At 47.9% G+C, this 21301-nt stretch overlaps 1 protein-coding gene across 20 annotated transcripts in view; it reads left to right on the plus strand.

Annotated features, from left to right (window-relative positions):
• KALRN (kalirin RhoGEF kinase) overlaps positions 1-21301 on the plus strand; it is a 641436-nt gene that overhangs the window by 211337 nt on the left and 408798 nt on the right. For all 20 annotated transcript variants that reach the window (XM_032406711.1, XM_032406713.1, XM_032406719.1 and 17 more), the window contains exons 4-5: positions 8202-8394; positions 8801-9313. In XM_032406711.1, the coding sequence (XP_032262602.1) occupies positions 8202-8394; positions 8801-9313 (706 nt within the window). The remainder of the gene's footprint in view (positions 1-8201; positions 8395-8800; positions 9314-21301) is intronic.

The following is a 21301-nucleotide window of genomic DNA, read 5'->3' on the forward strand; positions in this document are numbered from 1 at the left end:
ATCCAACCCCACATACGACAGCTGCCATGCAGAGTAAGGACAGGGTTATGGCAATGTGTGAGAAGAACCTTTATCCCAGTGAGGATGGAGTGGGATGGGAGGAAATGTATCAGGAAGGGAAGACTTCTTAGAGAAGGAGGCATGTGAGCTGAGCTTTGAAATTAGAGTAGAAGTTATCTAGGCAAAGATGGGGTTGGTGTGGGCAAGCATGAAGGCATAGAGGTATGAGAGGCCAAAATCTAATACAAGATTGAAACTAATAGGGCGGTTGAGAGAGGCATGGATAACATGTTGTCTGGTTTAGCGAGGGGGACATCCCTCGGACAGAAGAGATCAGGGAAAACCCGAGGGGGAAGGTGGCATTTGAATCTGACCCCATAGCCAGATGAGAATGGGTAGTATCCAGGGTGGTTCACTGATGTGGCCCGGATGGAATGAGGAGGGCTGGTCTGGGCTTCACTCAGCCAGGGACGAGGAGTTGAGCGAGCAGTGACTGGGAGGAAGTGGTACTTCCTGAGGCCAGGGCTGTAACCCAGGGTGAAACCCTGGCCTGAACAGTACTCTGCCCTGCTGTTTAGGCCCCAAAGCAACCCTTAGCTTGAGGCACCCATATCTTAATCCCTGCCCCCCAAGCTAAAGGCATTGAGTCTTCAAATGTGTGAATAAGGGCTGGGATAATAAGAGCAGCTAAGATAGAGGAAGCAGATCCAAAGGCCAACAAGCAGACAGATCATGTGAGTGTGTGAATGAGCTGGAAGTGGTTTAAAGAATGGTGAGTTTAAGCCTCCTCCAAAGACACTTGAATGCAGTACAAGCAACAATAACAGTCGTGCCTAATAAAACCATTTTGGGGGACTGGGTTCAACAGTGTGCTGCTAAATTGTGATTTCTGTTTGCCATGGGGGGCCACCAGGAGTGCAAAGGGTCAGTGGTAAAACGCCTATTCATCGGTTCCTCACCGCCCACCACTGAGACCCTCCATGCCCATACCAGTCAGACCTGGGACAGCCCTTACAGCGTTCACAGCCTCGTGGATCAAGAGACAACTCTGGGGGCATCAGATGTGGGCAGGGCCTGGGGGACCCAGAGGTAACCCAAGACTTGCCCAGATATTTTAGATAAGCCTGCCGGGTCAGGTGTATGATAAGAAGCAGAAACTCCATAATGATTTAACAGCAATTTAGAAGAAGAGAGGGAAGCCTGGGGAGGCACATCTCCAGCAGGTGTCTGGTTGAGCACAGACTGCTATGTTGGGGAAGGCAGCCACCAGGCCTTTCAGGGAAAACCTCTCTAGGCCAAGAGAGGAGGAGCTGAGTTTTTGCAAAAAGAACCAGAGAAGTGGACTGCGAGGACAGGAATCCTCCCAAGCCTGTGCTTCCAATAAATTACTCCATTTGAGAGAACATGATGATATGTATAGAGAAACCTGCTAGCGTGTTTGACCGGCTCCTACAGAGCTTGGCTGCTGGTGTGCCTCGCAGACATTGCCCTGTTTGGCTGTGTGCTACCTACTATTTATTAATGCCCATCCTAATCTGATTTAGACAAAATGAATTATCATTAAACTCCCACAAGTCACACCTAAGAGAGTCTAGGTATTGTCTTTGGAGCACCTGGGGAGCCTCCTAGGTCTCATCCCAGACTGACTTGCATCATAATACCTGCAAGGGGTTCCCGAAATCAGCATTTTTAAACAAGTGTCCTAGGTAATAATGAAAGTCACTAAAGTTTGAGAAGCATTGGCATAAAGTACTGCAAATGCTTTTATGAGATAGCACAACTTTGCTGAGTGAAAACAGCTCCAGTGACATGTAATGAACAAAAGAGTAAATGGTCTAGAACTGAGTACAAGAAATATCCGATCAATCATAAAGTATACGTTTATGTCCTGGGCCTGAGGGCTCCGGAGAATTCATGAAACAGTTTACTGTGCAGTTTGAAGGGGCTGTAATTTATCACAAAGGGTGAGAAGCTGGCCGAGGGGGTCCAGGTCTCAAGTCCCAGATGGGAAACAAGTGGGGCAGGAGGAAGTAGGCAGTGGATGTGTTCTCTCTCTAAAGAAGGGGGTGTGGGAGATGGGGAGGGCCACTCTCTCTCCTTTCCCCTCCTTAGTGGATTTAAAGGCCTGTTGCTCCAAACTTCATCTTTCTCTGCTTCCATTCTCCCCATATACAATGCAGTAGTACTCTGCCCCTGAACATTTAATTTGGGCTAATAAATATCATTTAAAAGGTAAATAACTCCAGGGAAAAGGAAGGCTACCTGTTATATTTCAGGGTAAATTGGTTTACTCAAACTGCTCTCCATGGAGCACAATGAGAGGAAAAGAGGTCTGGGGGCATGGAGGCTTGGGGAAGAGGCAGGCTAGGGAGCCACCTGGGGCTTGGGCAGCCAAAGAGCTGTGTGCAGACCCTGGCTGTTTCCAGAGTTGGGAAGATGGGGCCAGGGTTGGGAGCATACCAAAAGCAACCTCTGTTGACTTACTTTGACATTTCCTGTAATCATCTCAGAGATCAAGTAGGAAGACTGCTTCTCCTCTCCACCCAGTCTCTGCGCTAATATGCTGAAACAGCCCTGACCAATGGGACCAAGGCCTCTTCGTTGCTAAACTCAACAGTTCTGATCTCAGTTAATGACCTACCTCTTTGCAGTGTTTGGCCCTGCAATTCCTCCTTGAAACCCCCTCTTCCCTGATTTCTTTGACTTCACTCCTCTCTTGGTTTTCCCTAACCTCTCTGCACTTTTTCCTCAGGCTCATCTACTTTCTTCTCCCATCTCTTAAACACTGAAATTCCCGTAAATCCTATCTTTGACTCCAGAAGTTTCTTTTCACCTTACTCATTTTCACTGGGTGCTCACTCACTTCTGTGTGTATCTATCACAGTTCATGAATGTATTCATTCAGCAAATATTATTGAATGCCTACTTCGTGCTGGGCGCTGTATGATTCCTGAGTCAAAATTGGCAACCCGGGTTTCTTTTAATTTCCAGACCACATATCAAATTGCCTTCAGAATTTCATGTATGTAGGACATTCATAGATGTATATTTGAGGCTGTGTTTCTTGAGATGGAGATTCAGGTGTAAATGATTTATTAAGGGCATTCATCTTCAGAAAAACTTCTAGGGGAGTTGGAGAAACCGAGGAGGGAAGAGGAAAGACCCAGCAAGGATGTGGTCTCAGATAAAGTCTAGCCAGAGACTGACTGGGAGAATGAGAAGCCTCTGGAGTGTGAGTCACACTTCATAGCTACTCTACCTTGAAGTAGAGGGGCTGAGCTTTGGCACCTTGTAATAGAAAGGCACTGTCCTCCCACCCCCCTGACCTGGTGTGGGGTTGTCACTGCCCAGGTGTCTCTTGGAGAAGTGTCACCCGTCAGTTGAAGGAAAGTCTCCAGAGATGGGCTCAGGTGTGAGCTGCTAGCTACAACACTTTTAGAGCTGGAGGCTGGGTGTGGTGGTCAATAAAGGAGCCCTGGTGGGACACCCACAGCATCTCTTCTAGCAGCTGAGCCTTACAAAGTACAGATTATGTGTCCAGCACCATCATAAATGCTTCATGTGCATGAACAAACGTAACCTTTAAGTAACCCTGTAATGTAGTTATTCGTATTCATGTTTATCCATGTTTTACAGTAAAGGGGCTGAGACATAGAGGTTACACATAACTTGCCCGAGGTTCCTCAATAAGTGAGTGATGGAGCCAGGATTCAGACCAAGGAAGGTTGGTTCTAGATTCCATGCCCTCAAGTGCTACCTCAGTCTATTGAGTCTTAACATGCACCAGGCACTGTACTAGGCATTGGGGATCCAGCAGTGAAATCAATACAGAAATCCCTGCCCTCCCTGATGTTACTTTCCAGTGAGGGAAGATGGACTAGGAGTGAATAAGTAAACTTTATGATCCAGATGGTAATAAGTGCCAAGGAGAAAAGTAAGTAAGGGAAGGGTGGTACGGAGTTCTAGTGGCAGCCGTAGCTTTGAAGAGGGTGGCCCAAGGGGGCCCTCGTGTAGAAGCCATTTTAGCAAAGATCCAAAGGAGGTGACTTCTCTGCTTCCACTCTGACCAATCCCTCTGGCTGACCCTGATTTACTTTCCCTCTGCACAGCTGCAGGGAGATTCTTGCGAATCATCTGTTCATGTTCCTTCCCTGAGTGACACCCTTCAGTGGTTCCTCACTGCCCTTAGGATAAATCCAGCGCTCCCGCCATGGTATGAGATGCATCCTGATTTGAGGTCTGCTTCCATTCCTGCCTCTTCTCGGAAGGCCTGCTTCTAATGTTGTGATGCCCGGGGCAAGAGTACAAACAGAAACCCACATATCCTATGTGTAAATATTGAAAAGTAATATAGCAAGCTGACAAACTGCTAAATAAAACATCTACCCTTTACTTTGACAAATCTATCTTCATAGCGAATTAGGAAGCCAACTTCACATTTAGATTTGTTAGACTGCTCTGAGTTCCATGCTGGAACTTGGCAATCCAGGGAGACTGGCCCCTAGCCCATGGTTGCCTCCCTTCTCTGCCCACTGCCCAGCTCTGTCTTCCTGCAAGCATGTGGACTCCCCAGCTCACATATCCATGTTCTAGCCACATCTCTGTGCTCATACTGGTGGTGTTACTTGTCCTTGGGGGATTGGACCCAGAAAAGAGGTACATGTGGGCCCAGGAAGTAGGTTAAGGGTCTTTTGGGTGGAGAATTTTAGGGTTTTAGGTAGTAGGAGCTTAGTCTAGAAGGTGGGTGGACTCTAGGTGGCAAGTTGCTTTGTTCCCTGGTGAGGGGAGGGTGTGCAAGAGGAGGGTCAGAACCCAGAACAGGGCTCTCTAAAGCACTTAGAGCAGCACCCTCTCATCACTCTCTGCCTCTTATCCATGTGCCTAAACAAAGTGAACTGCTGGAACTTTTCAACATGCCATGCCCTCTTGCTTCTGTGATTTTGTGATTTCGCACAGACTGCAGAATAGAGGACATACAATTGGAGGCCTTGTCCTACTTGCCCTCAACTCCTGTGAGCATCCTAACCTAATCCCTTATCATGGACTCTTAACCACCACCCTCAATTACAAAAACACATGTAGTGGCAAATGGTAGGGTATAATACGATATAGTGACCTGAGCATGGGCTTTAAAGTCTTGGTTTTGTCTCTGTTTATCCACTTAGTAGTCATGTGACTTTAGGCAAAATCTGTGCCTCAGTTATTTCTTGCATGGAGATAACCAGACCAAGTATATAAGTTACTGTAAGGATAAAATGGAATAATGGGTATCAAGTGCCCGACCCCAGGCCCTGGCATAGAATAAGCATTGGTAAAAAGTTCTTTTCCCTCCCCCAACCATGCTCTTTCCTTGAAACCAAACATACAGAGCGCCTTGGGAGATTAGGCTGCTTTCATAGAAAGATGCCAATTAGATTAGCTCTCAGCACTCAGCCCCTGGGCGCCTGTCCCCATCTTCTGAGCTAGGGAGAATTTCCTAGAGAATATTAGTGCCGGATTTCTACTTCTGGTTGTCAGGGATTATTAGTTAATAGTGTGTAGGCTGCTACTGATCACCATGTTTAGATACTGGGATAGTCACACTCCAGCTCATGATGGCAACACTGACTATTTGTCGTTAGGGATGAAGATTTCTCCTGTCAGCATAATTACAGTAACAACAGTGGACCCCGGGGAGCAGGTGAACAAGGAGGCTGGTCATCTCTAAGGAAGGGCAAGACCGCGGTTACCTTGCAGTGCCTGACATAGTGGGCATGCAGTGACTGTGAGTCGAGCCAAATAAAGCTAAGAACAATGAGAGAAGCCAGTAAACTCCAATAGAAAGGTGGATAAAAGAACTAATTGGGTAAGTCACAGAGAAATACTTATGGGCCAATAAGCTATAGCTAGTAATCAAAGAAATGCAAATTTAAATGTAATGCAATATTTTTCCTAGAAAATGGGCAGAGATTTAAAAAATTCATTGGCCAGTGCTGATGAGGATACAGTAAGGGGGGCGACTCTCACACATGGTTAGTGGACATAGAAGTTGATATGCCTTTCTGTAAAGAACTAGTGAGAATGAGGGATGCCTGGGTGGCTCAGTTGGTTAAGCGACTGCCTTCGGCTCAGGTCATGATCCTGGAGTCCCGGGATCAAGTCCCGCATCGGGCTCCTTGCTCAGCAGGGAGTCTGCTTCTCCCTCTGACCCTCCCCCCTCTCATGTGTGCACTCTCTCTCTCTCATTCTCTCTCTGTCAAATAAATAAATAAATAAAATCTTAAAAAAAAAAAAAAGAACTAATGAGAACGATTATGTTACGGTATAGGTATAAGATGGACTATGCGTCATTAAATGTAATAGTTTTGAAGACATTTTAGGTATGAGAAAAAATTCTGTGTTGCAGTAAAAAGCAGAACACTATGCAGTATGAAAATTACATGCACAAAAAAGACAGGAAGGAAATAGACCAGAGTATTATAGCTTCTTACCATTAGCATCTCTTATGTAGATCTTTGAATATTTTAACTTTTCTATAATTAGCAGGTATTTCTTTTATAATGGGAAGGAAATTCCATAAATTAAGAAAGAGTCATTTTGCTTTCAGATGATAGGGTGGAGAAAATTATTTATGGAAGACTCTGGCCATTTGTCGTCTCAGTAAGAGTCAAAGAAGGAGAAGAGGCAACTCCTTTTCTTTGGGGTGCAGGATTTGAGGAGGAACAAAAGACTCAGGCTTCCTCTCATGTTGAGTCTAGTCTTTTGTATCAACAACAAGAAATGGAAAGAGTCTCCTTGCCCAGGGAGTTTTGGGAAGCCTAAGTAAGCTGCTGTATGCTTGAGACATTCACACAATCACAGGGGCTGTGGTCTCTTCACTGTCTGTGACATTCTCATCATTGGTTGAGATTTGAGAATGAAGCCTGAAAAGGGGCTTTGTTTCCTTTTGTGGCTCAAATCGTCCAATTGTGGCCTTACCTCCAGTAGCTCTAAATGACTGATGGGTGGTGGGACACATCTGTGGGTTATGCAGCATGCACAGTGGTTAAAGCAAGTGCTATCTGGGAAATAGGAAATTAAACAAAACACCCTAAGGTAATACTACACCAGGATTTATATAAAAATGTGAATTAACCAAAATCTGTTTTGAGTTATAAAATAGATACATAGGTTAAATAAACTAAGAAGGATGGAAGGAAATACCCCTAACTATCAAAACATAGAATTTCTTCCACACTGACATGTTATAACTATTTTGACCTGCATTTTTTTTCCCTTCCATTTCTTAGGAGTTATAAAGTCCAAGTGCTTAGAGACAGGTTGCTACTTAATAAGTTGTATGGCAACATCTTGATTCACTTAGCCTGATTACTTTTTGGTTTTCAAGATGGTCACTGTAACATCATCTGGCCTTGATTTCAAGAGTAGTTTCCCCTCTCTTAGCTTCCTGAAACACACCTTTTTACACCCGGGCTGGTGTAATGGAAGTACATGAGAAAACTGGACTACATCCACATCCCAGCCAGTCCCGCCCTTGGCCATCTAAGAGCAATCAGCACAACTCAGCAACCTGATTTAAAAAAAAAAAAAATTGATATACATTTGAACTACAAGTTACACATTTTAAATACAATGGTGGCAAATATATGTTATCAGTGCTTCGTGTACCATTTGCTAATCAATGGACAGAATCAGCCTAGAGCCCTTTATGGAAAAAGATTTTTTGGCCCAGTTTGGGTTCAGTGGTAAAGCATACCAGTGTCTGTCATTGATGTGGGCACAGGGAAGGACAGACGCATACCAAAGACTTTCCATCTCAGATTTAAGGGCAATAGGGTCCTTGTCTTTAGAGAGCTTGCATTCAAATAGGGAAAGCATGATTCATGCCAGGAGCAAGAAAAGGAGACAAAAAAGTAAAACACAATTATGAACGCTGGAATAGTAAACATCCAAACAAGTACAACTGACTGTAGGGAAGGCTGAGTTACTTGCTAAGTGCTGGGAGAAGCCAGAATGCCCTTGGTCAGATGGGGTTAATCTGGAAAGGTTTTCTGAGGCAGTGCATTTTGAGTTGGATTGGAAGGCAGCCAGGAGACGTGGTGTGAAGTTGGAGGGGTGGTCCAGATTAAAAGGAATGCAGGTTTCTGGGATGCTTTTTGACTGTGTTCGCCAAAGTCTCATCCACCCAGAGTGACCATGCCTGACCTCTGACCTCCCCACAGTGAGGACGTGTGCAAACGTGGCTTCACCGTCATCATCGACATGCGGGGCTCCAAGTGGGACCTCATCAAGCCCCTCCTCAAGACGCTGCAGGAAGCCTTTCCAGCCGAGATCCATGTGGCCCTCATCATCAAACCCGACAACTTCTGGCAGAAGCAGAAGACCAACTTTGGCAGCTCCAAATTCATCTTCGAGGTGAGCCAGACCTCTCTCTTTGCACCCCCTTTCCTTTCCCCTTCTGCTACCCACACATTTCTCACTTCTGCTTCTTCACCTATCCTATGATATGCAGGATGGCAGGGGCTGATATTTCAGAATTCCTTGGGTACTGTGGTCTTACCAGTGAGTCTTGGAAGGAATAAGAGGCTCGAGAGATTGTCCTGAACTCTTAGCCAGTCTGTTGAAATGCTGACCCTGGCTGGTTTGCGGCTCCTGCCCTCCCCGGGCTGCGTGCTCTCCCACTCACCCTTTCTGAGGCAGGCTGTGGTCATTAATGTGTGGCTTTATCTCAGCCTTTCCCCTTGACTTCCTGCCTTCTGCCTACCACTGCCCTGCCCGCCCCACATCACTGAGTCCCCCTCTCTGTGTCTGCCCCTCCCAGACAAGCATGGTGTCCGTGGAGGGCCTCACGAAGCTGGTGGACCCCTCCCAGCTGACCGAGGAGTTCGATGGCTCCCTGGACTACAACCACGAGGAGTGGATCGAGCTGCGGCTCTCCCTGGAGGAGTTCTTCAACAGTGCTGTGCACCTGCTGTCCCGCCTCGAGGACCTGCAGGAGATGCTGGCCCGGAAGGAGTTCCCTGTGGACGTGGAAGGCTCCCGGCGGCTCATCGACGAGCACACACAGCTCAAGAAGAAGGTGCTGAAGGCCCCCGTGGAGGAGCTGGACCGGGAGGGGCAGCGGCTGCTGCAGTGTATCCGCTGCAGCGACGGGTTCTCGGGGCGCAACTGCATCCCGGGCAGCGCCGACTTCCAGAGCCTGGTGCCCAAGATCACCAGCCTCCTGGACAAGCTGCACTCCACCCGGCAGCACCTGCACCAGATGTGGCACGTGCGCAAGCTCAAGCTGGACCAGTGCTTCCAGCTGCGGCTTTTCGAGCAGGATGCCGAGAAGGTAGGAGGGGAGCCGCCAAACCCAAGTGGGGCTTGGGGAGAGGGGGCCCATAGCTTTTTAGGGGAGCTTATGGAGGCTGCTAGTACAACTTCCTGAGGAATAATACTTCCTTGGAAAGCTTTAAAAAATGCACCTACTGGGGGCAGCTGGGTAGCTCAGTCGGCTGAGCGGCTTACTCTTGATTTCGGCTCAGGTGGTGATCTCAGGGTTGTGGGATCAAGCCCCCTGCGGGGCTCCATGCTGAATGTGGAGCCTGCTTGAGATTCTCCCTCTCCCTCTGCCCCTCCCCCCCCCCCCCCCCCCACGCTTATGTGTGTTCTCTCTCTCTCTCTCAAAAAAAAAAATGTGCTTACTGGTTTTGGCTGATTTATTTCAATCATATATTTGGTCATTAATCACTGACTTTTTAAAGCTCCCCTTATATAGTGTTTATTATGTGCCAGGTACTGTCGTAAGCACCACGTGTAAATTAACTTATTTTAAACATCTCAACAATCTTAAGAGGTAGGTGTATTATCATGATCCCGTTTTACAGATGAAGAAACCAGGAAGGTAAATAACAGCCAACCTGAGCCGTGCGAGGTGGCTCCAGAGTCCACACTTGTACACCGGGGCACTCTGCCCCTGTCAGGACATGCAGCGAGTGGGGCAAGTCGGCTGAGCAACAGCAATAATAATACTGTTACGACTTAGTGATTACTGTCCTGCAGTGTCCTTTACCATTGACCAAGCGCTTTCACAGGCGGCCTCTTATTTAATCTGTGCGGCCCTTTGATCCTTTGAGGTGGGTGGTGGTGCCTCAGCTGACATGCAGGGAAACGGGTGCTCTTTGATCTTGGGGCTTTAATGGCAGACTTGACATATGAATCCCGCTTTCTTCCCTTTGAAGTTCAGGGCTCTTCCTTCCATACCACTTCTTTCTGGAGGTTTTTCCTCAGCTGCTGAGTACTTTCTCAAGCGAGACCCCATTTTTCCAGCAGTGACTTTTCAAAGCTTTCCCCTTATCAGGGGACATATGAGAAAGTGAAAAAGAAAGATGGATCGTGCCTATTTGCCAAAGACACAAAAGTATCTTCTCTAGATTCTCTCCAAGCTAAAGAAGGGAGTTTACTTCATACATAATATGCACTTTAAGAAGAGTGAAATGGGTTTTCCTCCTATCAGTTTTCTGGGGGGAACTTATATTTAAATGCATAATACTAGTCTTAGCGATACCAGGACATCTCAGGCACCTGTGAGTTTTACCGACAGGGTCTGACATAATGGTTTTGTGTCTTTTAAGAGCCTGTATTGAAAATGTCTCTAGGTATTTGTAAGTAATGAAATCAGGCTACAAAACTGTATATGATTATGATCCCAATTTATGTGAGAGTGCTAACATAGGTATAAATGGGAAAAAACTCACCACAGTGCTAATAGTTTTGATTTCAAGGGGCCAGGCTTATGGTTGATTTTAATTTCTCCTTATATTTTCTAATCTTTTATAAAATCAGATGAAAACCAACATATGTGATTTTTAAAGGCTGCATAGCCGCTTTCCACAAAATTTAAGCCAGTTTTTGGAAGGGACATGTAGAGGGGTTTCTGGCACAACCTTAGGAGTTTCGAGGTCTCCCCCGGCCTTCCTGACGCCTCCTTGCGCAGGGGCCTGGCAGCCGAGGTCCAACCCTGGCCCTGCCCCACCCTGGGAGGGGCCCCTGGGACTACAGAAGCCCTGTCACTGCTCACCAAATGAGGAGAGACACCAGGTCAGAAGCAGCTGCTCTCTGAAGCCAGCGGCAGGTACTTTGGCTCCTGTGGCCAGTATTGGAAAGGTCTGGACGTCTCCTTGCTTGCGGTCTCTTCTGCTCTGGGGCAGGGAATCTGCTTTGCAGTCTGGCCCGGGTGCCTGTTTCAGTGAGCCACGGTCAGAAGGGGAGGCCAGGGGACTCAGGTCTGCCTAGAAGTGTTTTGTTGGAGGCATTTCACCGCATCCCTGGAGCTCAAGGTTATGGGAAGCCTTCATGGGGCACAGATGGTGCCTGCCTCAAAAACAAAACAAAACAAACAAAACAGAACACCTGAGCCTCAGAAATCCCCAGGTAGGGAAGCAAGGCTGACCTTCTAGAGTCGGCCAAGCACTGGTCAACTAAGCAGTCATTTCTGCCACACATTATATCTTCTCAATTCACGCTCACAAGATTCTTATGGTATAGTATTGTCCCTATTTCACAGTCCAGGAACGCTCAGAATGGATGCTGACAGGCACTGGAAGCTCAGACAGATGAAGTGGCTTGCCCAAGATCACACTGTGGGTCAGGCAGAGCCAGTACTGGGTCTATGTCCGAAGCCCCCCAAAGTCTGACCCAGCAGCCGTGACAGCTGTCTGCTCCCAGGAGCTGCCTCATGCTATTGCTGAGCACTGCCTGTCAAGCCCTGAGCCCGCTGGCCCATGCCCCGGGGACTCTGGGGACAATCTCAAATCCCACCTTTGAATGTCCACTGGACAGCAGGGGCTCTTAACCTTCTGTGCTATGGACCCTTCTCAGAATAACATTTGTAAAGGTACAAAATAATATATAGGCTTGGAAAATAATTATTGAAGTGCAGTTATTGCATTTTTAAAAACAACAGTAACTTTTATACTTGCTTAGGAACACGTTAAATAACAAGCTCTAGTTGAAGTCCTATAACTACCATAATTTTGAAGTAGTGATGAGCATATATGACATTTCAGGGCAACATGTGTGTGTTTCTATTGATGTCAGAGGCATGACTATTGCTAACGTTAATGTAGTTTGCTGCCTACATTCATAATCGAAGGGAATGCTATATTTCAGTTAAAGGTTAGTGAAAATCAAGGCGTATTTTTTTCCCTATCCAAGTACACAATCCCTCAGTTCTATGCAGGACTCTAAGTTTAGGATCCATGTCCCAGGTGTGTTCATACCATAAAAAGGTGTGTGTGTGTGTGTGTGTGTGTGTGTGTGTGTGTGATGTGTGTGTAGAGGCGGGGGGGAGAATATCAAAAATGAAACAGGGGCAGTGAAGGGAGGATGGGAAGAAGACAGCCCAGGAATATTTTGATATTGAGTCAGTGATGAAAATGTGGCTCAGGCTTGACCTAGCTGCCACAGAAAATGTGCTGGGTGTGGGGCAGGAGAGAAAAACAGTCCTTTTAAGTTGCTTCAAGATTAATTTAAAATATCTGTGCAGAACCGAGTGTCTCAGCCCTTGACTTATTTGGTGTTTTTGAAAGAGGGTGAGGAGGGTGGCGGTTTGGGGTAAGGGTTGTGTGCGTGGATCCACATCTAAACAAGAGTGTGAGGAAATAGTTACTGCATGAGCCACATCTTAGTCTCCTTTCTGGTGGGAGGCCTGTTGGAGGCCTGCAATTCTGGATCTGGGAAACTCGATTGGTGCTCGCCCAGCTAATATTTTTGTGAATGGGTGAGTGCAGTCCCCCTGCTGGCCCTGTGGGTGACAGCTTGTTTCCCAGGGCTTGAATAATAGGTGTTGCTCCCCATTTACCAGCCGGCCTTGGGGAGTGAAGCCATCTCTCCCCACTTCCCCCTGACCTCTGAAATGACCCTTCTTCACCTTGGGAGTGGGGTGGGGAGGGAGCCATTTTCTCTGCAATCAAACATTTCGGGAGGGGGGACACTTCCACAGATAATTCATAAGGCGGGCCATCCATTCATTTCATAAACCTCCATTGAGCAGCTGCCATGAGCCCAAAATGAGGCACTTGGATAAAGACGAGTAGGCTAGAATTTCTGTCCTGGAACAGCAAGCTGTCACAAACTCCTAGTTATTATTATTTACATCTGCGGTGTGCACCCCCTGTCCTAGGCACAGCCTCCACGACTGGGGAGTTTTTAGAGAAGAGGGAATGTTGCAGCTCAGGAATGATAGGGAAGCCTTAATGGCAACCTGTGGGAGGACTGGACATCTCAGAGGTGATTCAAGTAGTACACAGTGCATCTTGTTGGGTGCCCTGTGCCTTGGTCCTGTGCTCTCCAGTCTGACTAATGGGCCTGTCCTCCACTGTGCTCACAGACCACAGGCGGGTCACTCCTCATTAGCAGATGCAGATTAGGGCTCTCTTTGCAGACCTGTCTCACAGCTGATTGTGCCCACAGCTGCCCGGGACCCTGTGTGATGGAGGCGTCTGCCCTGCAGTCACATCCCGCTACCGGAGAGAAGGGAGGCCTCTTCCCCAGTAGCGGGCAGTTTGTGGTATTAAGAGCATTAAGTAGACTTCTTCCTCGTCCTCTTGCTGCCCAGTGGAGGATCCTCCCTAGCTGCCCCCACCCCTCACCCCACCGCACCTTTCCTGGGTGCCTAGGGCACATCTTAGAATGGCAGAGCTGGAAAAGACCTTGAGATCAGAAAGTCTACCTCCCACACACTGTGAGGAACCCAGCCTTGTCATCCTGGTGACAGCCATTGTGACTTCATGATGCCCAGCAATGTGCCAATGCCAATGACGTGTATCAGAAAATATGGAAGCTGCCTCACCATCCACCTTGCGGTGTGCGGAAGGCCCACAGTCTTCTAGTCTTTGCAGGAAAGAAGTGCCTCAAAAGCCTCCAGTGTGTGACTGACTTAACTGGTACAGAAACCTTCACCTACTCTGATTCTAAATAAATCCTGATGTCTACCCAGGAGGCCCATGTTCTAGTCTTGCCCAAAGCCATTCCAGAAAGAAGTATATTCCCACCCCCTTGTGGGAGAATTCCCTAAACAGTGCACAAGGCTACCCTGCAGGGCTTCCAGTGTTGGAATCATGCTCATTATTGGTTTATGCAGCACAGGGTTGTTTCCTGTGTAAAGCTGTGCTTGGAACATGCTCCAGACTAGACCTTTAGCACCACAGTCATGAGGGTATTTAGGTGCCCACATCCTCTGCAACCAAGGCATGTGCTCACAGGAGACCGTCGCAGTTGCTTCGAGGAGACTGGCCTCACTACGCTGCCTGTGGTAAAGCTCCCTTTGGAGAACCGAATTCTAAATGCCTTCCTGCATGTTCATTCTTGCATGCTGAAATTCTGTTCACACCTAAGGGTGCCATGTCTGGGCTGCAAGAGAGCTGACTGGGATTCAGATTTATGCTGAGATGCCACTCCACCAGTTGGGAGACCCTAGGCACATCTTTAATCTCTGACTTCCAATAGGCACATCTTTAATCTCTGACCTCCAATTATGTTCCCCAAAAAATGAAGATGGAGAATTTAGATTAGCTCAGTGGCTTACAACTTTTCTTCTGCTTCTACACCACACTGTCCTCATGAACAACACTTTCTCTCTGTGAAAATGTCTTTCAAAAGAAGAAGTCGTGTGTCAGAGCATGTGTGTGGTCATGGTAGAGGCTAGGGTGGCGATGGTGGTAGAGATCAGGCTTGTCAGGGATACATCAGAATCTCCAGATTGAGGGACGCCTGGAGGGCTTAGTCTGTTAAGCATCTGCCTTCGGCTCAGGTCACGATCTTGGGGTCCAGGGATGGAGCCCCACATCAGGCTTCCTGCTCAGTAGGGAGTTTCTCCTTCTGCCCCTCCCCCACCCACTCATGCTCTTTCTCAGTCTCTCTCTCAAATGAATAAATAAAATGTTAAAAAAAAAAAAATCTCCAGATTGGTGAAGTTTGATAAAGAGCCCACCCACCCTGGCCAAACATGCCTGCCATTCCTCCTTCTTTCAGGCTTGCCCTACAAATGATATCTAAGCCTCCTTATAGCTCAGCAATTCTATAATAATTTTTGCCTTTTTGCTATTCATTCTCCCCAAAAATCTACAGTAGGCTCTTCTGTCTTCAAGGTTGTCACCTTGTTTAGTGACGGAATATAAGTTTTTCTCAGCAAATAGAACGATCATCTGTTGAGTTCTAGTCTTGCTTTAAAAAAAGCAGCCTGAGCTGCTGCCCCGGCTTACTATGAGAATCGAATGGGGTGGTGTGTGGAGGCGCCAGCACTGGGCTTCCCTTCTATTCCCCTGTGGCTGGGTCAGTCATGCCTTCCTCTTCAATCACTGGCGGCCTGCCAAGACCACGCAGAGCGTCGTTGATGCTGTCTTCCAAATGGACTTGCTCTAGATAATTTTCAGTGATCCCTAAATGAAACAAAATCAAGAATTGAGTTTTGAGAGAAGTCAGCAATTAGGATGTACATTCACAGGGGCCCCCAAAGATCACTAGGTTGTGTGATGCCTTGGCTGAGGTACAGAGAAGAGCACCTAAGTCAAATGGGGGTCCTATCTGCTGGGTCTGCCCAGGAAAGGTCTCTGGGAAAACAGTCCCTTAGGAAAGTGATTCCCCCAGGGGGATGGGATTACCCCCTCCCCATACACCTTCTATATCTGAGACATTTGTCACCTTCTGCTTTGCATTATAGCTAAGAGTGTATTTGTCTTATTCTCCTGCAAACTTGAGCCCAGAAACACTCCCAACAGTCCATCCAAGAAACACATCTATGCATTTTGATTTTCTTGGGGTTCTGTACAAACAAAATAATGTTACTTTCATGTTACCATGAGAAAATATTAGTGGGGCCCACTGGGTGAAAGGCATCGTGGCAGGCAGCAGGGCACTGTGCTAAGGGTTACGTGCTTATTGTGTTTTGCTCTTTGTATGTCCTGTTAACCGCATTAGTAATTCAGGACATCCCCAGGATGCCCTGTCCCTGGGCAAAGTATCCACTGCTGTTTCCTGCCCTCTCCCTTCAAGGTATAAACAGTTTTGATCATACCCCAGGGCCCAAAGCAAGACCCAAAGTTTCATCCCGCCTGGAGTGATGAGAACCAGTAGGACCACTTGTGGAGAAATTCCTCTGCCTCTCCTTCCTGCCAGACACTGGCCCACTGCTGCTTCTCTTCGCCATACTTCCAACCCCCATGCCCCCAAGCCAGCAGTGAGCATGACTCCACACTCATTTGTTAAATTGAAGTGCCATTGTAGCAATTATAATACAGAATATTGTTTTTGAATGTTGGTTTTTCAAGTGCTCTCACACCCCTGACCTTAGAGGTTTTGTGGTCCAGCCCTTCCTTTTATACAGCAAACTTTGACCCAGAGTGGGGACCCACCCAGAGTCATCCAGTTGGTGGTACATCATTTGGTCTCCCATCTACTTTGTGTGTCAGGGCCAGGCAGGTGCGAATATGGGCATCATTTCATAGATGGGAGAGTTGAGACTTGGTGAGGCTGGGCAGTGTGCCTGGGAGAGAGTTCAGGTGGGCAGCGTAGGGAGGTTGAGCCCTCTGTCTGTGGTTCAGTCCCCTGAGCCCTTCTTGTTGGGAGGGGGGCTTCAAAGAACTGCAACCTTGGGGCAGCCAGAGGGCAAGGTCTTTACTGGGCTGTTTGTAATTTCCTGCTTTTTTTAGAAAAAGGCTTCGGTGCCCTCTTGTTCCTGCCCTCCCTCCTCCTCCTGGGGCCTAAACCACCGCCCCCTGCACCCCCCGCTGACTGGGCTCAGGGTGAGGAAGTGTGTCTGCATCCCACCCCTACACAGGACACAGTGTCCTGTATTATTTCCAGCCTGCTGGTCCTGGGAATCTCTACTTACTTTTTCTTATTTCCTCCCCTTGAACATTAGAAACATTAGATTCCAAAAATAATCCAAGTCACAGTGTTCTGCAGGCTGCATGTGTGAGTGTTCTCTCCCAAAGCTGTTTTTCTCCTCCTCCCATCCTTTCTCCCTCTCCTGCGTTTTCAGCCCCACTGTATGTGGAGGTCACAGGCCTGCATGAGGCCTGTGGGTGTGGAGAGCAGATCAGAGGCAGGACTGGGAGGAACTCTAGGCAGGGGGTGGGGGTGGGGGACTTAGATCCCTCCCAGGTCTCCCACGTGGGCTGCAAAGGGCGAGACCAGACAGCCATATGTGAATAGCGTACATATGTGGCCTCTACTTGTGAATGGACCCTACAGAACTGTGGGTCCCATAGTGACCCCTTAGAACTGAGAACATGGACACTATGTTAACAATGTTTCCAGAATCCAGGTTGTCACTCTGATTCTGTCTGTACCAATTTAGGTGAGCTAGAAAGAGAAGGTCCTGATCGGAGACAGAAGTTGTGTGAGGTACAGGGAAATAACTGAGAATCATTGATTCACTCATCGGTCAGCAGACATTGAGTGTCTCCCACGTGCCAGGTCCTCTGCTAGGTGCTGGGGACCCTGTCTCCCACCCAAGCCCTGGATAGGAGAAATCATGTAGGGAAGCTTAGGGAAAATCAGGCTCAGCACTGATGTGATTCCTGATACCTTGTAAGAAAAGGATGACACAGAAATAGTGCCCACTCTAGTGGTTAGAGCCTGGTTAGATATCTAGGTCTCTGTTGCTTACTGGGCAGGAGTTAGGGTTTGGGGCGGGGGGCTAGTGTGTAGTGGGGAGACAGTGGGGGTGGCCCAAGAAGAAAGGTAACATGTCAGCTCTGCCCCAGTAGGGGAAGTGGAGGGAATGTCTTAAGTACCATTTTTTGAAGAACAAAAAGACATTCAGGTACAAGTTATTAAGTGGAAAAACAAATTGAATCTCTACAGTAGAGACCTTTATCAAGGCATTTTACTTTGCAGAATGCACCTTCTTTCCTTCCTTCATCTTCTATTTTACTCCCCTGAACCCCTCTCCTTCCTTTCCCATTTGTGACCTTTCTCCTCCATGTGCTTTCACCCCCTCCAGCCTACACTCACCCCACTCTTTTTTGCTTCATTCTCTCTGAACCTGTTGTTTCTCTTCCCTCTTGTGGTCCTGCTTCCTTCTTTGGGTGGAGCTAAGGGAGGGCTCCAGGTGACTCAGGCCTCCTCGGGAGGGGAGAAAGAGAAAAGGCCAGAAGACCCAGCAACTGCTTCTAGAAAAAGCGCTGACTGTGCAATCAGAGACCAGGATTTGAATCCCCACCTAGCCCCTGGTGAGCTGAATGGCTCTAAGTGTCCAATTTACCTTCTGTGAGCAGCTTCTTTATCAATAAAATGTAGATTTTAATAAATGCCTTAGGATTGGTATGGATTAAAGAAAATATGTATATAGCATCTAACATGCCCAGAGTCTAGTAGGTGCCCAACAGATGGTGGGTTTGTGGAGGTAGACTCAAGGTGGGCCACGTACATAGATGGGATCTGAAGTGGAAGAGAGGCATGGGGAGGCCTGTTGGGGCGGGGGAGGGAGGGCAGAGAGCACATCATCATCCACAGCAAGGGTGCTGGAGCAGACAGTGGGCAGCATGCGGCAGCAAAGTGTGTAGGGGAGGTAGGTACCTGGTGCCTGGAGAAACCAGGAAGGGGTCTTGAGAAGGAACTAGTCAGTGAATAGTAGATACCAGATCTACTGCCAATAGAAGGAAGGGGAGATGGAAGCATGTGACCCAGATGGCAAGATCTTAGACACTGTTGCTGAAGATAAGCCAATTAAACAAGTGCCAATTATTGTGCTGGGGCAGGCAACTGGCAGATGAGCTCCAGTCAGGCCTGACCACGTTGGAGCAGGGGGCACTGGCTGCATAGAGCCAGTCCATCCAGGTACCTGTCACGGCTAGGTAGACAACATAGATGGAAATATGCAGCCGAAGTTGGGGTGCAGGAAGAGGACAGGGCATGAGCAAAGGCATAGCAGCCTCAAAGTACAGGGTGGGTTCTGGGAACAGCCACTTTCCACAGAGGCTGGAGCTCAGGTTCCCTGGGGAAGAGTGCAGGAGGGTGATGTCCATGCCATGTGCATTACCAGGAGTTACAACAGGGGGTTGGAAATCTAGTCACACCACTTCTTGAGTAACCAGGGGACACGAGGAAAGCTGGAATCTGGTGAACAGTTCAGGCCCTGCCAGGAGCATCTTAAAGTGCTAGAATCTTTGAGTCAGAGGGTCCAATCCCTTCCTCAGAGCTTCCCTAGCTGACAAGGAAGCCACAGCTCTGGGAAGCAGCCTATTTCACCATTACACAGCACCATTTGTTAGAAAGGCCTCCTGCCACCAGGCAGAATCTGTCTTCCTGGAGCTTCTACCATGTGGTCCCAGGTCTGCCCGAGGGTCCCCCAGAACTAGTTTCTTCCTTCTCCTGGAGGGCAGCCCTCTCATGACTTGGAGACAGTCCTCATGGACCTTCCCAGTCTTTTCTGCTTCAGATGAACTTCCATCACTACTCCTGGCCTATTTTTACTTGATGTGGGCTCTAAACTCTTCAACCTGGCATTCCTGGGACCAGTTTTTCAAATATGAAAAGGGATAGGGAGGGGTCTGCAGCTTGATCCCTTGATCCCACTTGATCCCTCTTGATCCCACTTGGCACAAGTGAGAAAAAGATTTCGTGTGTGTAGGTGGACTTGCTTCTTGTAGTTCAAGTTAGCCAGTCTGAAACTCCAAGGGATTTGCCCATCCAGAGAATTATGTTCTCTTATTCAAATGGAGTAAGGCTCTGTCTCATATGTGATTAGAAGAGGATGTCTTTTCACACGTATGCATAGAGAGACTTTTCTAGTATGGAAGTGCTGAGTTGACAGGTTTCTGGTATCCAGAGTTTTGTGTGCCCAGGTCAGGGATATTCATGGGCAAAGCCCCATCCCTGTGTCCCATGGCTTTCCCTGAGATCATTCCCAAGCAGAGCCAAAGCTTTGTGGTTTTATCTTAGAGAGTCAGAAAACTCATGCAAAGGAACATTAATTCCCTTGGAGGAAACCTGTCTTTATTGGAATCCCAGAAAGGCTCTTCCCCACCCATGTTCCCCAGTCCATGTTCACTAAGAAACCCCACTCTCTTACTCTTCAGCTCACCTCCAGCCTTTCTCAGAGAGCCTTTTCAGGACAAGAAAGGCCCTGCTATGGGGATGGTTACTGATGTGGTGAGAGAAGATATGCCCTTTCTTGGTACCGAGAAAAAAAGGAATGTTTGGTTTCGTCCATGCAGATTCAGCAGACTGACTGGTCCCACCTTAGAGTGGTACTTGTCTTGCCTTAGGGAGGTTTCCCCAGGGAGCTCACCCTTGTCATGAGGTGTCAGGAAGAGGTGCAAACTAGAAGGGCCTGGAACGGGGAGTGAGAATGGACTTGGGCATTCAGGCCCCATCTTCAGGACATCCTCCTCTATGCTTTGCACAGTCCCACCTTCTCACGCCTTTGTTTATATCAACCTCCCTCCCACTCTGCCGACTGAAACCTTACCTAAGCAGAAGGTCTACTCAAATACTACTTCACTCACTCTTCCCTCTTGGAAGTGGTCTTTCTCTCCTCTGGGCATCTTCCTATAGCCCTTATCTATCCCCCCTCAAACTGGACTATTCCAACTCATCTTGTATTGTAGATTTACACTCAGAGGTCTCTTTCCCCAAATGTATTGCAAATTCCTGGAGGTCAGGCCCGGTGTCTTAGATACCTTAGTGTTCCCCAGAGGCACACAGTCAGTGCCAAATAAGAAGTGGACTGTGCAACAGTCCGTACTCACTAGGCTGCCTGATGGAGCAGAACCCTGAGTGCTCTGAGCTGACACAAGAGCACCACCTACTGCTGAGTGGCTTCAAGGGACACCACTCCAGGGCTCTCCCTTAAAAACTGGGGTTTTAGCAACTTTCATCTAGCAATGCGCAAAGAGATTGGGAAGCAGGGCCCCCAGTTCTGGTCCTTTTAGACGAATCCAAGTATGAGCAGATGAGGTGGCAGTGGAGTGGAAAGGAAAAAGGCAAACTCTGGAGAAAGTGGGACCAGGTGCCCGATTAGATGTTGGAGAGGAAAGGGAGCTAAGGGAACCACGAGGCCTTCACATCAAGACAGTAGGATTGGGGGAGGGTGGAAAGAAATCCCAAAAACATTTTGGGAGAAGGATGGGTGACTAAATTAAATGTAAGTGTAAATTTCTTTGAAGGCACAGGAGCGTGAGAGGAGTGGTGATCAAGGCTACTAAAAGCATTAGACGATGAGTGGTCTCTATTGCATTTCTGCCCTGCTCGTAGGGACAACTGGCACTATCTGAACACTGGAATTCTCCACAGTCCTCTGAATGAGATTGTTAAAGAAATAGAGGGTTTTGAG

Source organism: Phoca vitulina, unplaced genomic scaffold (genome assembly GCF_004348235.1).
Source record: "Phoca vitulina isolate PV1807 unplaced genomic scaffold, GSC_HSeal_1.0 scaffold8, whole genome shotgun sequence".
Taxonomy (NCBI): Eukaryota; Metazoa; Chordata; class Mammalia; order Carnivora; family Phocidae; genus Phoca; species Phoca vitulina.